The following is an 18393-nucleotide window of genomic DNA, read 5'->3' as shown; positions in this document are numbered from 1 at the left end:
AATTTCCCACGAACACCAATGGCTATTTTTGCAGATTGTAACCATTCAAAGTAATTTGCACCATCCAACCTAACTGTAGTAATGGTCTTAGTCCCGAAAAGGTCTCCAACACCTCCTTCCACTGATCTCATTTCACTCCCGGGCTTATTTTCAACTTCGTGACCCTCCATGCTTCTCAAAAAGTGTAAAGAAATAACTGAAATATGCAAGAAGATCAAATGAAACACTTCTGGAACCAACAACACATTTCTGGTGTCCTAGACTGTCTTCCCACAAAAGATTCCTTTTCTGTGGGACGGGAGAAAAGAGAGAAGAGGCAGCTGCTCTCTCTAGAAGCCTCCAAATCAGGCAAGACTTGAACCGCCCCTTACAGAAAAGTCCGAGGAACCCTAAAAAATTAGGGTGCCACTTCCTAGGTCAAAATTGAAGAGTCCAACAGAAACAAGACTCTTCCCCTTTTTCCAATTTTTCCTGATTTTGATGAGAAACCCTAGGCCAGCTACAGGGCACACAGATCCACCAAAAAATCCAAAAACTAGGCTTACCTGAGATCTTCGATCAGCCTCTCAAATCATTATGCTGTCGGCCGATCTAGGGCTGCATGAGAAAACAACTCAAGGAACCTTCGGCCTACTCTGATACCAGGTAGAAATCACTTATTGCAGATTTAGTCGAATTTCTTGTGAAGGAAAAGAGGAGGAAGATGAAGATTTCAGCAGTAGAGAATAAAAGAGGAGAAAAGAGTAGGAAGTCAACCAGAATTCTTAGATTAACCCTAGCCACCAACCCCTCATTATATTTATACTTAACTTAAAGAATGAGATATTACAAGGATGCCCTTAGTAGGGCGGCTACTAATGTAGCTGAACAGTCACAACTTAAAAACATAAACTAATGGGCCTAAAGCCCAACAATTTCCTAACTAAATAACTTAAAATAAGAATAAAAACAACTAGCTTGATTATTATCAAACCGTTGACTGGAAAAATGAATCAGATGCAAAGGAGTATAGAAAGCTTGTAAATCAGCAACAGCTGTTTGCTTTCTTGGCTCATCTTAATCCTAGCTATGAGCCCATTTGTGCTCAGATATTAGGTAATAAGGAGCTCCCATCAATTCAGGAAGTATACTCTCTAGTTCAGTCTGAACTGGAGATGGGAGAGTTTGTAGAGGTAGGCCGCTGGAGAAAAGCCTTGAAGATTGAAACTAAGGAGCTGCTATTTGAGGAGTTGAGATTAAATGGTAAGCTGAGCTTGAAGATCAGGGAAGCAAAGAGAGGGATGGTGCTGTTAGAAGGGTTGAGGGTAATAGAAGGGTTCAAGGAGTTTGTAGAAGGTGCAAGTAACTGAAAGAATGGTAGGATCCATCTAATGGACGCCATAAAGGTTGCGGAATGGGTGGGGCGAATTTCAAAAATTTCCTACCTTCTCCCAACTGGGAATCATATTCCCTGAATTTAGAATACAATATTCAAGGATCTACTTGAACCCTAATCAAACCAGATCTGTACCAAAAGATAAATGGGAGGATTATACCTGATCCGGAGAAGCAGTATCTCCCAAAGTTGGTGTTCACGCCCAAAGAATGCTCCAAGATCTGTCCCTACTGAAGATGACACAGCTGTGGATGGAACAGAACCAGCAGGGTGCGTCCTACACACTGGATCCTTCACAAGAACCCCCTGGATGTACTAAACACTGAATTCTTTCAGTCTTTCTTGCAAGACTGATGTCAAGAACTGGTTTCTTGACTTTCTTTTCTGCAAAGATCAAATCTTGCAACAATGCAGATGGCGGCGGCAGGAGGAGATTTTCAGAAACGAAAAGGTTGAACTGTTTTCTTTTCTGGAGAGAATGAGATCTAATCTCAATTCGCAGGAACCTTTCTTGCTTACCAGAACCTCTTGGATCGAAATCTGATTTCCTTGTCTTGGTTCATTCGAAAATCTCCTCTCTTTTCTTCTTGATTAAGAAATCTCCTAATTAGGAGTTATCCCAATCCAAATCAGTATTTGGATAGAGGATAATCTTAATCCCTTTCCCAGATAGAGTTAGCTTACTCCTGATCTTATCAGGAGGTTACCAGATTCAAATCTGATTTGAATTTGGTCTCTAAGAGTGGATAAGGCTAAGAGCCCAATCCTTTTTGCTAACTTCTATCTCAAATTCGCCCCATTGATGGGTGATCATATCAGCCCACTTCGAAATGGGCTTTTGGCCCATTAAGTATTCAGTGTTTAATTAGTTTCCAATCTGCTGCCCAGTTGGGCTTCTTTGTATGGCGTGGGACCCAAGCATTGATCTACACACCAGCCACATGGGTTCGGCCCAGCCTTTAATACAAGGCCCAGCCAAATTCACTGAAAATCTCAATGAACCCCTTGAGTCCATCGTATGAACCCTATGGGCCCAACACTTACATTAAGTGGTCCCTGGGCCAAGCCATCTTATAAAAACCCAGGGACTGTGGGCAGGTGCAAGATTAGCCCATCAGGTATTATCCTAAATGGTCTTACACTTAACCTCTCAGCCCTTAATGATCAAGCACTGCCCGACAAGAGAGGACCTCTCCCTCGGCTGCAAGGAACAGTGCCGCACTCTCCTCTCACATGGATCCCGGGAATTAAAACCATTTGCAAACATTTTGAAACCGTACATATATATGTAAATATATTAATTTTGCAAAAACAAAATTCCAACGATTGAAATCAACTGCCGGCAGTTTGGTTTCCATCAGAGAGAGTGCATTCCCGATCATTACCCTTTGTCCGACAAAGTGGCTGATTCTGTCACTATGACCACCCACTCAGATGAATTCTCAAACTGCCCCAACATACCCAGGTTTTGATCCCCACTAAGGATCTCACTGATTGGCATATCAAAGGCAGGCTGATCCAGCACCTAGTGAAGTGTCATAATCGAGTCTAGGGGTCAGGTGTAACTTTCCAGTTTTGCCCATCTATCTCCAAGGTCCAGGGCAAGACTGGAAATCTGGTCCGGTTCAAGGATTCAAGTAATCCCATGCTGTATGTGCCTCGGGTCTTACCCTGATGGCTGAGACAGGCCATCCCAACACTTGGTGGCACACCAGTATCAGCCTTGGCAGGATAAATCTCCCCAGACTTATCCAACGGCTGTGAACATTTAAAACTAACATGAGTCTCTACAAATGTCCAGTTTTAGGGTTTTACACAGAATTAAACCAAACAACACGAATCAAACATGCACTTTATTTATTTCCACTAAATAACAAAAGTACATCAAAATGATTGAAGCTAAGGGCATACAAAACTGTCTAACAGTAACAAAGGCAAACAAAGTTGTTGGAAAGAGTTTCTCTCAGAAACTGGAAGAAGATTTGTTGTAGAATGTAAGAGAAACCTTAAAGGTTATTTTATATCTTTGACTGAATTCTTTGGCAAGGGAAGAAAGCAGATGGTCTGCCTACCAGAAGAAAGGAAGAGTCAGGGCTGGAAGGCAGTCCATGGGGTCTTATGTGAACTGCTGCAATACTTGGGTGCTAAAAGAGAAGAAACAGTAAAAAGGAAGATAAGCACTTCTACTAGTCTGGTGAGAAATAATAAGCAAGAGACTCTATTAGTGACAGCTGGGGCAGGCAAATATAGAATGGGAGTAAACATACAAAGAGGAGATTGGGAAAGTAAGCTGATAGTTAAAGCTTCAGCTCATATACTAGACTGGAGGAAAGTTGCAGATCTATTAATAGCAAGTTTAAAGCTGAAGAGTACGCTTATTTTAACACCCTTTGAGAAGGATAAGGCTGTGTTGGATCTGCTGGAGAATAGAGTAGAAGTTGAGGCATTAAATATCCAAGCTGATCTTGGAAGCTTCACAGTATCAAGATGGTGTCCGGGATCAAACTCCAAAGGTTTCTTTGTTGAAGATGGAGTGCTGGTGCGTCTCTTAGGCCTTCCCTTTAACTTGTGGAAGCAGGAAGTTGCTGAAGCCATTGCTTTGATGTGTGGAGGATCTTTAGGAGGTGCCTTTTGGGGAGACCTTTGTTTAGCCTCCATTTTGTTGAATGGTGTAAAACCTGAGGAGATTCCTCGAAAGATTGAGGTGCTAGTTGAAGGGCTTTGCTATTCAGTGTGGTTGGCTTCATCCTTTGGATCGGTGCTCTGGAAAGAGGCTCGTAGGGAGGGAGATGAGAAGGTTGAAGAAGAAGTACTGCGTGGCAAGAAGGGATTGGTTGATTCAAACAAGAAAAGAACTTTCACAAAAATGGAAAAACCAAGACTGGAGAAACAAAAGGGTAGCATTCAGGGGGTGGGTTTTATGCGTGTGGGAGCAATCAACAGTCTGGAGGGTGGCAAGTCCTTTGCACAGGTTGTAACTGGCGCCAACCTGACCTGTTTGAACAAGGAAAAGGAGCTGGTCCAAGGAAGAACTAGATCTAGACCGGATAAAACCAAACCGAGCCTGGGGTCGGATGCGTGTGACTCTTTTAAAAGTCACGTGAGGTCGCGATGACTTAAAAATGGGCCAAAGCCATTCGAAACGTCTTGGGTGCGATTAAAGGTCCATTTGGGTCAGCGGGCCCGATCCAATGTTTTAAGAAGGCACGTGAGCCTTTAGTAACTCACGTGACTGGGGACACGACTAAGATAGACGATGCTAATGGTCTATCATCGTCCCCAGCCGCGAGAAAGGGGGGGAATGCGCGCAGTGCCGGAAAACAGAGAAGAAGCTTGACTTGCAGTGGGTTTCCCGACGAAGGCTGAAGAAGTTTAGCCCCCTGCGGCGCTCCTCAGAGAAGTCGAAGCCAAGTTACATTAAGGGAAGACCTGAAGAGAAGGAAGATAAGGATGAAGGTTGGGTGCAGTGCAGTGAAGGTGATGAAGACTCAGAGGACTGTTCGGTTGATGGTACTAGCGTGGGCAGTGCAAACGACGAAGGCAGTTGCACTGGAGGTGACATGGATGGGTGGATTATTGTAAGTTTATTTCAGGGTGACGATGGTAAGCGGTACAACCCGTTCCCAAGACCACAGAGTGTGCAAGGAGGATCAGAAGGGGCAGACCGGGAGAACCGGAAGCAGAGCAGGAACACACCATCAAGGGGTGAACCAGGGGTAGAGTGGAAAAATCACCAGGGTGACCAAATGACAAAAGTACTTCTCGACCAACTCAGGGAGATAAATATTTACCAACCTCTGGAACAAGAGAGGGAGGCAGGGAGCAGTCCTTTTCCAGCTTGTCCATCAGTCCCAGGTAACCAAGTGATTTCGGTTTGTGCTACTAATGTGTCTCCAGTGTCTTTGGTTCCAGATTCCGTTCCTACTCCATGTCCTGTAGCCCATGAATATGTAGTCGAGCCAGCAGACGGGCTCTCCGAGGAGGGAGAGACCGGAAGGAAGGAAGGTGGGAAGGTTTAGGAGTGAAAAAGTATGGGAAATTATTGAAAGAGTGCTTAAGGAAGTGGAAGGAGAGCTGATCTGGAGAGGGGAAGGGGAGGTAGGAAGAGGGGAGGGGTTAGTGGAGAGGAGGGAAAGGAATGAGGGTAGAGATGGAGAGGACTACGAGGAGAGAGCAGGGTTGGAGAGAGGTAATAGGAGAGGGAGGGTGGATGGAGAAGAAAGAATAGAGGTGGGACCAGAGGAGAGGAAGAAGGGGTAGGTGGATAAAGATGGAGGGGATTCTGTAGGAAGGGTAGGGCTGGTGGACTCGGTGAGAGAAGACATGATAGTAGAATTTGTAGGGAAGCTAGGTTGTAGGTTGAAAGATCTGAATGTGCTGAAAGAAAACTTATAGAAGAGGAAGGAGAAGATCAGAATAAAGAAGAGGAGATTGAGTGAAGTAGAGAGATTGAAGAGAGATATAGAAGGTGATAAGAGGCTCGGGGTAAAGGGAGACAGGAGGAAAGGGGAAAGTAGTGGTAAGTGGCAAGGGGTTTACCAAGAAGCGGAATGAAGATTCTTAGTTTGAATGTGAGGGGAATTGGGTGTGCAAGGAAGAGGGCGACAATAAAAGAGGTGATAAGACGGTGTGACCCAGACATTGTGCTGCTACAAGAATCTAAGAGAATGCAGTTTAATGATAAATGGGCAAGGAGTGTATGGAAAGCCAGGGGAATCAGATGGGTGGCTTCTCCCTCGTGGGGTGCTTCCGGGGGGATTGTAACAATGTGGAAGAAGGATGTGGTGGAGGGTCTGGAGGAGTTGATCGGAAAGTACTCAGTGTCTCTGAAGTTTAAGCAGCAAGAGGATGACTATACATGAGTGCTCGCAAATGTTTACGGACCGAATGACTATAGAGAGAGAGAGTTGTGGGAGGAATTGGCTGATGTTAGAGGGTTGTGGGATGGGCCTTGGTGCATGGGTGGGGATTTCAATGTGATCAGATTCTCGGAGGAGTCCAATAAGGTTAACCAGAGGGTGACAAAAAGCATGAGGAAGTTTAATAGTTTTGTGGATGCCTTTGAACTTAAAGAGATTCCCCTAGCCCATAAGACATTTACATGGTCGAACCTCCAATCTAGACCCATTTGCTCTAAACTGGATAGATTCTTGTTCTCTTTGGATTGGAAAGAACATTAGGGAACCTTGGCTTCTAGAGCTCTCCCAAGGGTGACCTCAGATCACTGGTCCATAGTATTATGTAAGGAGGAAAGAAGGTGTGGAGGTCCTACCCCCTTTAGATTTGAAAATATGTGGTTACTTCATCCAGGGTTTACTAACAAAGTAAGGGAATGGTGGCATGACTGTAACCCACTAGTGGAATGGGAGGGGATGAGATTTCATAAGAAACTACAATTCTTGAAAGCAAGAATCAAGGAGTGGAACTTGATGGAGTTTGGGAGGATAGAAGAGAGAAAGGGAGATTTGATGGATAAGATTGAAAGCCTTGACTCTAAAGAAGAAAGGGGAGAATTTGGAGAGGAAGACAATGATCTCAGGAGAGATTTGAGAAGACAACTAGAGGATTGTCTGCACAAGGAGGAAATTAGTTGGAGGCAAAAATCTCGATGTAAGTGGTTGGAAGAGGGAGACAAAAACACTAGGTATTTCCATTCTCTAGCAGATGGCAGGAGAAAGAATAACTTTATCTCCAAATTGGTAGTAGATGGAGTCAAGTTAGTACAACAAGAGGAGATTGCCAGGGCCTGTGTGGAGCACTTCAAATCTATTCTAAGAAGGCCTATGAGTAGAAGGGTGTGGGTAGAAGGTTTGGACTGGCCAGATGTAGGGGTGGAGAACAGGAGAAGGCTGGAAAGAAGCTTTACTCTAGAAGAGATCAAGGAGGCTGTGTTTTCTATGGATAGAACAAAAGCTCTAGGGTCGGATGGGTTCACAATGGCTTTTTATCAGGACTGTTGGGATATCTTGAAAGATGATCTCTTGCGGGTGTTTGAGGAGCTTTTCAGGAGAGGAATTGTCAATCCGGGTGTGAACTCTACATTTATAGCTTTAATTCCAAAAAAGAAAGATGCATCCCACCCGAAAGATTTTAGGCCAATTAGCCTGGTTAATAGCTTGTATAAGATCATTGCAAAAGTGTTGTCTATGAGGTTGAAGAAGGTATTGCCCGATATCATTGCACACTATCAAGGAGCCTTTGTGAGTGGAAAACAAATTACTGATCAGATTTTAATTGCTAATGAGAGTGTGGAGAACTTTAAGAGGGATAAGAAGAAGGGAGTGGTTTGTAAGTTGGACTTGGAAAAGGCTTATGACTTGGTGGATTGGGATTTCTTGAGGAGAGTTTTGACTAAATTTGGGTTTGGGGCTAGATGGTGCAAGTGGATCATGGGTTGTGTCAGGAGTTGTCATTATTTAGTACTAGTGAATGGGACAGTGGTAGATTTCTTTCCAGCTAGTAGGGGTATAAGACAAGGAGACCCCCTGTCTCCTTTCTTGTTCATTCTAATTGCGGAGGTTCTAGTGAAACTGATTCACAGAGCAAATGCTAGGGGGCTCATTAGAGGCTGGAGAGTTGGGAGGGTGGAAACCCCCCTCACTCACTTACAGTTTGCTGATGACACGATTCTATTTTGTGAAGGCGGTAATGTGAGCTTGATCAGGAACTTGAAGTTGGTGATACAATTGTTTGAGCAAATGTCTAACTTGAAGGTTAACCTTGGGAAAAGTTGTATAGTGGGGGTGAACCTAGAGGAGGGAGATCTCAGGGAGAGTGCTGAAATGTTGGGGTGTGAAGTTTCGGGGTGGCCTTTGAACTACTTAGGGTTGCCATTAGGTGATAATCCCATGCGAGAGAGCTTTTGGAACCCGGTGGTGGAAAGATTTGAAAAAAGATTGGTATCTTGGAAAAAGAACTCTCTCTCTCTCGGTGAGAGAATTATACTAATTAAGGCCATGCTTGCTAACTTACCCATCTTTTTCCTATCGGTGTTTAAAATCCCAGTGAAGGTTGCTAACAGATTAGAGAAGTTTATGAGAGATTTCCTGTGGGAGCCAGGAGAGGAGAAGAGGGATCACAGAGTTAGCTGGGAGATAGTGTGTAGGAGTAAGTCTTGTGGTGGCGTGGGGCTTGGGAGTATCAGGAGAAGGAATATGACTCTGTTGGGGAAGTGGTTGTAGAGGTTCCTTATGGAGAAGGAGAAGCTATGGGCTAAAATAGTGGCAAGTATACATGGGCTGGAGGACAATGGATGGGACGCTGGAATCAGAGCTAGGACCACAAGCAACTCTCCTTGGAAAGCCATTCATGACCTACTACCAGTTTTCTCCCCTAATATCAGGTATGACTTGAATTCCGGTAACTCCATAAAATTTTGGGAACAAACCTGGGTGGGGAGTGCCCCTTTAAAGGATCAATTTCTTTCTTTGTATGCTCTTTTTGATTTGAAAAATGAGTCGATCTCGTCTTTCATCACCCCGTCCTCTTCCACTTCTGGGATTGGGTGGAACTTGGGTTTAGGAAGGGATTTGAGGGACTTAGACCTCGACAGTATTTCGAGCCTTATTGCACTTCTTGATAATGTTGTCTTAGACCCCACTAGGGAGGATTCTAGAATTTGGACACCTAACCCCAATGGCATCTTCTCTTGTGCCTCGTTCTTCAAAGTCTTAAGTCAGTCCACCAGTCCTACCTTTCCCCCTTTCCCTGTTGGTGAGGTTTGGTGCAGAGCAATACCTCCTAGGGTTGGTAGTTTTTTTTGGGGAGCCTATCTGGAAAGAATTAACACTGGTGATCTACTCCAAAAGAAGAGACCCAATACTTGTTTGTCACCTCAGTGGTGTGTTCTATGTAAAGAGGATGGGGAGACTGGTTTTCACCTACTGGTGTCTTGCCACTTTGCGAGGTCAATTTGGGATTGGGCTTCCTCCTTATTTGGACGTAGTTGGAATCCCCCATCAAACTTGCAGGGCCTTTTCTCCCCTACCTTTTTCTGGTGGCGGATAAAAAGGGGAAGGATAATGTGGAGAGGACTAAGGGTTGCAGTATGTTGGACATTGTGGGAGGAAAGAAACTCTAGGATATTCTCAGAAACCCAAAGAGGAGCCGCAGATCTGAGGGCTATCATACATATTAGGGCGGTACAGTGGCTGAAATATTTGGAACTATTCACAGATTACACTGTGGATGACATGTTGAGGAAGTGGGGTGAAATTGCAAATTGCACATAGACCAAGTCAGTAATGAAAGTGGCTTGAACTCCCCCACCCAGTGGATTCTTGAAATTAAACTTTGATGGATGCAGTAGGGGAAATCCGGGGCAATCGGGGATTGGAGGTGTTTTTAGGGACGAAAATGGGGTCATCTCTGCCATGTTCTCAGGCCCAATTGGAGTGGATGACTCCCTTAGAGTTGAGATCTTTGCAGTTATGGAAGGAGCCCGGAAAGCTAAGGAGTTGAACATCAAGAAACTCATAATTGAAGGGGATTCAGAGGTGGTGATAGGATGGCTGACTAAAGATCAAAATGGTTTATGGAAGTATAACAATGAGAGGAGGAAATTCATGTGGATGGTGCAGGAGATGAAAGTTAAGACATGTTGGGTTAAAAGATTGGCTAATTCCCTAGCTGACGGTTTAGCTAAACAAAGGGCAGAAAGGGATTCACTGTTTTGGGCTAAGCTGTAACTTTAGTGTATTCTTTTCTCTTTTTCTTCCTTTTATGAGGCTCTTAGTGGCTCTTGGAAGACAAGTGTGTTTGTCTTCCTCCTGTAAATTTTCTACTAATGATTTAATGAAAGTGTTATTGATCAAAAAAAAAAAAAAGAATAAAAACAATTAGGCCCATCTCAACAGGGTGCAATATGGGTATTTTGGGGTTGGATTTAAGACCAATCCAGACCCAACCTTAAGAATTAGACCATGGGCATAGGCCCAAACCAAGCCAAAATCAAAACCCAAGAAAGTTGGTCCAAGAGCAAAACAAGCTAAACGGGAAGAGAGAGAGCATAACATATAGGTATATGTTTGTAACATATTAGTGCTTGAGCAGTGTACATTTGAATATACTCCAAAGTATACATGATACTATAAATTGTAGTATACATATATACGTTGCATAAATTCACAAATTACACACACAATATATATATATATATAATCAGATGGGGTAAATATACTATGGAAGCTTAAGGGATTGGGCTGCTTGAGGCCTCAACTCAAGCCCAACCTGAACTGAAGTCAAGTTCAAGTTTTCAGTCCTAGCCTAAATCACAAAATTCTAAGTTCAACCTGTGCAAAACTTAGGGTTTGGTAAGGTGGTTGCACCTGTTCTATATTAAATTGCAATTTCTACAATGGCACCTTATGCTTTTTAGGTTTGAACCTTATTCACATAGGATAGGTTATGTTTGATTTGATAGAAAATAAGAGAGAAACAGAATGTTGAGGGAAAGTTCTTAACAAAAGATTCATGTAATTCCTTATGAACTTTCTCTCTTATTTTCTGTCAAGCCAAACACAGCCATAAGGTGTAATCTACAAGGTAGTTTATCGTAGTTAAAATGCAAATTTGATACAATAACACACGATTAGCCATTAGCCTTTTATGAGAAATTAAGATACAATCACCCCTTAATCAATACAAATATTTTACACAGTTCAGAAAGAAAAGCATATACAATTCTTTTCAACCAATAAGCCAAAGGAATTGTCTTCCTGATTGGAAACTGGAGCTTGAATAGAAAGTTAATAGAGTTGTTTAAACGTTGATGGTCTCACTATCTTCCTTGATCCCAGTGTCCATTAATGAAAATGCATGCAGTGCTTCACCCTCACTCGGGTATTTTTTTTCCCTCAGTTTTAGGCCTTCTTTACCATTTGACCAGTTCCATCATCTACCCACCATTCACATTTTGGGTTTGGACAGTCATAAGCATGTACTGAAAATGATGAGAGTGCAACCAAGGAGACCCCTTTGCATGTACTCGCTAGTTTTGGCAGCTCAACAAGCTTCAGATGCTTCGGCTGTAGGAAGTAGATGAATTCATCATCACTGCTCTTAATGAAAATGCATGCAGTGCTTCACCCTCACTTAGGTGTTTTTTTTCCCTCAGTTTTAGGCCTTTTTTACCATTTGACCAGTTCCATCATCTACCCACCATTCACATTTTAGGTTTGGACAATCATAAGCACGTACTGAAAATGATGAGAGTGCAACCAAGGAGACCCCTTTGCATATACTCACTAGTTTTGGCAGCTCAACAAGCTTCAGATGCTTCAGCTGTAGGAAGTAGATGAATTCATCATCACTGCTCTTACCATCTCCTCCATTCACAATTTCTTGGATTGTTGGACAGTTTCTCACTTCAAGTTGTTGAAGGGTTGATAGTTGTTGAGCTGCTGGCTTTGAGAAGAGATACTGCAGCATTGGACAATTTTCCACTTTCAAAATTCTCAAGCAATTTAGGCTTTGAGGTGGCACTGGCCCCTTCCCCCAAATGGTCATGAAGTTGTGGAGATTATGCAAATGCAACATTTCAATCCTTGGTAGAACTGCATGGCTTCTGCTTGAATTGCTACTGCTACTACAAGTTAAGCCATTCCCATCATCTATGAGGACTAAGGTCTCCATCTTTTTGCAATAACCAACTTCACAAAATTCTAGTCCATTCATGTTTTCCAACCCAAATTCTGACAGATATCTAGCAGTCTCATGACAGATCAACCGGAAAGCACAAGCCCTTCTGAGAACCTCCATGATCTCATTGGAGATGTCATTACTCCCCCGCAACCTCAAATATCTCACCCCTTCATGTTCATGTTCAAAATATGATGTATGCAGAGTCTTTAGATCATCACAACCAACCAAAAGGCGGAATGAAGTTAAGCACTTATCCTTCCATGCACAACTTTCTTGGATGAAACGACTGAATGACTCCATTTTGGTGAAGAAAAAATTAAGATGGTTTAGTCGTTTCAAGGTGGCCAACTCTTCAGCTACAGCTTCTGCAATACTAGACCAGTTTTCATCTATCACAGGCCTGTGATCATTCCAGTAGACTCCGCCTATATTTAAGCTCAAGTCTTCGAGTAGAGGTAACCTTAATAACATGCCATTAGGTATCATCCTTTTCTCTTCCAGTATTTTACTAAACCGAAATGATACATGCAAACTTCTAAGATGAGTCAACTTCCCAACTTCCGTTGGCAAATAGTCAATATAATCTCCAAGATGAAGAACTTCAAGGCTCTTCAGATTTCCTATTTGGCATGGAAGAGTCCTTATTTCACAACTACGTAGATATAACCGACGAAGATTTACCAGGTTGGACAAAGACAATGGTAGCTCTTGAATGTCAGTGCCTGATAAGTCAAGATCTTTAAGATTTACAAGATTTGATAAAGGAAATGGTAGCTCATGTATAGCAGTCTTTGATAAGTTCAGGACTCGAAGATTTACATGTTTGGGAAAAGATTAAGGCAATTCCCGGATCTTGGTCATTGATAGGTTCAGGACTTGGAGGTTTGATAGTTTGAAAAGAGATGGTCGCAACTCATGGATAGCAGTTTCTGATAAATTCAGGACTCGAAGGCTTTCTAGCTTGGAGAAAGATGATGGTAGCTCTTGGATAGAAGTGCCTGATAGGTTCAGTACTTGAAGGCTTTCTAGCTTGCAAAAAGATGATGGTAGCTCCTGGACAGAAGTAAGGGATAAATTCAGGACTCGAAGATTGTGCATGTGCTCAAAGAATGATTCTGGGATTGTCTCTAAATCATAATTGTTCTGCAGCAATAAGGTAAGGAGGGAGGTACATTCAGGTGCCTCAGGTAGTCTCCAAATCCCACTTTGCATCAATGAGATCTTGTGCACATGCTTCCATTCTTCTCTGTCTGGTGGATCATCTGTTCTCCTACCTGCTCTCACCAAGAAGCGATGACCATGGTTTCTGCCATCATGAAGAGATGGTGATGGTGATGGTGATGGTGATGGTGATGGTGATGGTGATGGTGATGTAATTCTTAGTGCTAGATCTCTAATCACATCATGCATCTTGACATTCAATTGATGCTCTCTCTCAATCCTTTCTAACAAAGAAGCATTTACCAAGCGATTTACTATCGCATGCCCTTTATCTTGTGCCTCTTCCATGTTTTCTCACCTTCAGTTATAAATCCTTCCCATAACAAGTGTTCTATTAGTTCGGCTACTGGAATTTCAAAGTCTTCTGGGTACAATGCTGCATATAAGAAGCAATTCTTCACATTTTCGCTGCTTAATTGGTCATAACTGAACTTCAATTTATTGAACACCGAGTCTTCTATATCATCAATAATCTCATATTTAGCTGAACTCAACTCTTTCAGGGCATTCCTCCATACACGAACATCATTCTCATTCCTCAAGGAACCTCCAATTACAAGAATTGCAAGTGGCAAACCACGGCACTCATCAACCACACATCGAGCTATTTGCGTTATACCAGGAAAATCCACTACACCACCAACTTTTTCATGAAATAGCTTCCATGCCTCTTCATTGGATAAGATTTCAACCTTGATTTCCTTATTAGTCTCCATCTTATTACAAACATCTAAGGAACGAGATGTCAATACTATCTTGCACCCATTTTCCTTACTTGGATTTGGGACTCCTACAGCTTCCAAATCTATTCTCTCCCAAAGGTCATCCAACAATAACAAGTACTTCTTGGCTTCTAAATGCTTCCATAATTTCCTTGCAATTCTTTCATCTGACTCACCAGCCAAATTCAGTGACAATCGCTGTGCAATCTCATTTTGGACCTTCCGTAGACTGCAATTGCTGGAAACAGTGACCCAAATGACAATTTGAAACATCTGACATATATCAGGTAGGTTGTTCACAATCTTCAAAACCCGTGTCTTGCCAACCCCACCCATTCCCCAGACCCCAATTTTTTGAACTCTGTCATCTTTTATGCAGTCTAATATCTTTCTCACAGTGCGATCAGTGGATGTGTTTCCCTCTGCCACTGAAGAAGGTAACTTCTCAACTGCCTTTAGAGGTGCATCAACCACCACTCCACCCCCGAATTCGGATTCCTCTTTCAGCCTTGCAACATCATCTAGAACTTGAACTATACATCTGCCTACCTTCTTGCGCCAACAAATGTTGGGCCATGGGCACCATCCACTGAGACATTTCTTGTTTTCTTTCAACTCTGCTTCAATCACATCCATTTTAATTTCGACCTCCCTTACTTTTTCAAGCCAAGCTTTACATTCATTTGTCACCATTTTTGAAACCATGTCTCTGTTTATCTCGCATTCTATATCTGCCTTCCTGTTATAGAGGTACTGCACTTCCTTGTTAAGTATTTGGAAATTTCCTCTAAGGTCTTTTACATAGTTAATTCGACGTTTGATAGGAACCCATAAACAGTTTCCAATTGCCCAAATTGGTCCAAAGAAATCCATGATGCTACACATACTGTCAAAATTGGAGAACATATGGTGGATCAACAATTATAGAAATAATAAAATGAACAAGTGCAGAATATAATCACACAGACACAAATTAAAATATCTTACTAGTTTTGAGTACAATTATGCAGGAGAAAAGCTCTAGCAGTATAGATTCCTTGCGATCAGGAATTCCACTTACAGAGGAGAGAACTTTCTAGGAGGAAATGTTGCTTCAAAGAATTAGTGAGGGTTGTTGCACTGTTGCAGTACCAATCATATATTATTAAGATACCATACCATGAACTGGGTTCATTGTCAAAATAGTAAAAACTTGAGTTCAATACAAGGATCCTTATTTTTTCTTTGTTTTGGTAAAAAGGTATTAAATAAAAACTTACAAACTACTTATATTATTATGATAAAATCCTATTTCTTTTTCTTGAACAAAAGTTTCCTAGTTTGTTGAACATAATCATGCTATTAAAAATGAAAAGGAAACCAGAAAAGGAAAAAGATTGCCTTCATTCAAGTTATTGCTTATTGGCCTAATTTGTATTTTCTGTTCTTTTGGGTACTAAATTGGACGTCAGATTTCAATTATAAATAAAGTTGGAATTAGATTAATTCTGTCACGGTTGAAGATTGCAGTCAACTTTTACCCGTTCAAAAGACAATAACAAAGTCGAGGTGAGTTTTTTTTTTTTTTTCCTGGAAAGACAAACTTCAAAATAAGTTGAATGGGAAATGCTTTTCATGTGGAAAGCTTACAAAAAGAAATTCCTTTTATAAGAGGATATATACAAAATTAAACACCTAATGTCTCTGCTTGTTAGTTGTTAACACATTCTGTATCTCCTACAACCATTTGATCAGAAGAATTTACAGTTTTTTGATGAATCAGACACCACAGAACCTAACAAGATACTATGACATCATCCTTACAAGATAAAACTACATACCGGTTGAGAGAATCAGAGTAATGAAATTATTGGAGAAGTTCTATCCACTGCAACCCTCAACTACTGCTCTGTGCTGGCACTTCTGCATAACACCATGTAAAAGCTATCATACTGGTCTTCCCTTTGATCGAGGACTGATTTACTGGGTCTGCACCAGATGGCCCCTATACAGTTCTGGGTGACATCTAGAAAAGCAGTGCTAAGACCAATGGTGAATTAGAACTCAGGATCCAGGGTGATCTCTTAAGAGTTAGACCACTATACCATCATACTCTTTCATGCCTGAGCAAACTCATCTTGGATTAATGGGGCTTTAATGGGCTGGCCTTGACACTTGACAATATATTTATATATATATATATCAAGAAAACAATAGAGAGAAAAGATAGCATTCACTTGCGTGCCAGGGACGTTGGTTTGACAATTGAAATTTGAAACACTCGTTTCCTGTTCATTGGCTAACTGTGGCTTCACCATCTGCTTCTTTATAAAAAACTTCGAGGAAGGTGGAAGGTGGTCACCTTGAAATTTATATTTCACACTTATACACAATTATATGATTAGTCGTATTCTATAGTTTTTTTTTCTTTTTTTTTCGTTTTTCTATTTGATAATGAAGTCGTATTGAATAGGTTGATTGTCAATTCTAAATTTCTAAGTTACAGCAATGTAATGAATTAAACAAAATAGTTATGTCCTGTTCCTTGAACTCCACATTTTAACAAACACTTAGAAGATGCTTTTGACCATTGGGTCGGTGACAACAGAAATAGTTTTTATGCAAATTCCTAGAAAGCTCTGATATAACAAATGAATCTGGTAATCTGATCATGTTCATTATTTATTCTTTTATAAGAGGATATATCTATATATATATATATATATATATATACAAAATGTCTTCATCCGACAATAATGGTGACTGGTGAGTGACTTACGAGTAGTTGAACCGGTGACTCAGAGACATGGACAGTTTACTAACCTATCGTTTGATACGTATTGGTTTTTTAATAAGTCCGGATCACATGTACGTAATAAAATATATTCCAACCAAGGTTAAGTATTGATACAGGGCGATACGCCGGTAGGTGTATCCGCCTGTATTGATACTTTTTTTTTAATTTTTTCGAATGTGGTTTAGAGGGGCCGGTTTAAGGTTAATTTACCCCTTGAATCATTTTTTGACCCGAAACATCTCCTGTAGGGACATATCGGAAAGGCTCCAATATGATACGTATTAACCGATACAAATCGATACTTTGAACTTTGATTCGAACACCTTCCCAACACGATCTGACACCCTATATCTCATATATGGCAGGTTCCAATCATACGGTAAAATGTGCAGTATCAGATAATGTTTTTTTTTTTTTTATTTGCTACAATGGTATCAGATATGTTGGAAGGGTAATGGAACGTGTTTTAATGGCAAGAGATCAACTATTCTTTAAAACTTTAACCCACTGAAACTGAAACACCATGTATAGCGGGTCCTTAATGTTTAAACAAGAAGAGATCACATAAGTGCCCCACAGGCTCCCATATGCACATCTAGTACATTGGAGACATCTCCCAAATTTCATTGGGAGATGTTCCCAGCAAGGTTGGTACTGCCCGATATTATTTTTTATTTTTTTAACTTTTTTTTCAAATCCAATTCAGGGGCCAGTTTAAGGTTCCTCCACCCACTGAACCGGTCAGAACTCCGATACACCTTCTATAGGGGCATTTCCGGGTGCTCCCGATACGATACGTATCGGCTGATACATAACAATTTTTTGAACCTTGGTTCCCAGTGCTATAGAGCACACCCTGTGGGATGCCGATGTGAACTCAAACATGAGAACTCCAACATATCTATTGTTAAAAGAGAAAACCCAAAACTGTTGAAAAGATAGATATATATATATATATATGGAAAAAAGCAAAAGGGTTTACGAATTCTACCCTTTGAATCACATGATATGCCCAAAAAAATTGTTGCATTTATTGATACTTTGAACCATGCCATCAATTTATCACTCTATATCTCCTACCCAAAAATTCTTCCCAGTTTCCACTAGGGGTGGCTATGAATCGAGCTCTTCATGAGCTGCTTGAGCTCGATTCGGTTTCAATCGAACTTCGAGCCCAATTTACAAGCTCGAGACTAATAGAGCTCAGCTTGCGAGTCAAGCTCAAATATATATATATATATAATTATAAAAAATATTATATAATAAAAAATATTATAATCGAGCTTATGAGTTTTTGACTCGAGCCGAGCTTGAACTCAATATTCTAGCTTGAACCGAGCTCAAGCTCGAGCCTGAGCCTTATACAACCTTGGCGAGCCAAGCTTGAGCCTCGTACTATTTGGCTTGGCTCGGCTCAAATCCACCCTTAGTTCCCACATCTCCACCCACATGACACTACCACTATGAATTGGGAACATAATGACAAGGGAGATATTCTCAATGCAGTCCTCTACTATTGTGTGGGTAGGGATGTGGGAAGAATTTATGCCAATACTAGTGAGTGAACCCATACAATACATGGGGTTGAATAGAAATTTGATACAAAACTCTAAAAAAATGTGCACACTAAGCAATAAAAAAAATGTTTGAGGAATATG

General features: G+C 41.3%; 2 protein-coding genes across 3 annotated transcripts; both read right to left on the bottom strand.

Annotated features, from left to right (window-relative positions):
* Nucleotides 1-11235: 11235 nt before the first annotated feature.
* Nucleotides 11236-13228, bottom strand: LOC148790210 (uncharacterized). The gene is made up of 3 exons (XM_088892236.1): nt 13015-13228; nt 11507-12738; nt 11236-11400 (listed from the first exon to the last, which is right to left on the bottom strand). Exons 1-3 carry the CDS (start codon nt 13226-13228, stop codon nt 11236-11238), a joined length of 1611 nt encoding a protein of 536 aa, XP_088748362.1.
* A 263-nt stretch (nt 13229-13491) lies between these two features.
* Nucleotides 13492-16464, bottom strand: LOC104607807 (disease resistance protein UNI-like). Of its 2 annotated transcripts, none has more exons than XM_088890986.1 (2): nt 14947-16464; nt 13492-14845 (listed from the first exon to the last, which is right to left on the bottom strand). In XM_088890986.1, exon 2 carries the CDS (start codon nt 14842-14844, stop codon nt 13492-13494), a length of 1353 nt encoding a protein of 450 aa, XP_088747112.1. In that variant the 5' UTR covers nt 14845; nt 14947-16464. The 2 variants fall into 2 exon arrangements, with proteins under 2 accessions (XP_088747112.1, XP_088747113.1); XM_088890987.1 differs by having other exon boundaries at nt 15780-16464.
* Between the last annotated feature and the right edge of the window lie 1929 nt (nt 16465-18393).

The sequence above is a fragment of the Nelumbo nucifera genome, chromosome 7 (genome assembly GCF_055504915.1).
Source record: "Nelumbo nucifera cultivar China Antique chromosome 7, China Antique-T2T, whole genome shotgun sequence".
NCBI lineage: Eukaryota > Viridiplantae > Streptophyta > Magnoliopsida > Proteales > Nelumbonaceae > Nelumbo > Nelumbo nucifera.
The sequence above is the reverse complement of the archived record's forward strand: the minus strand, read 5'-3'. Positions and strand labels throughout refer to the sequence as shown.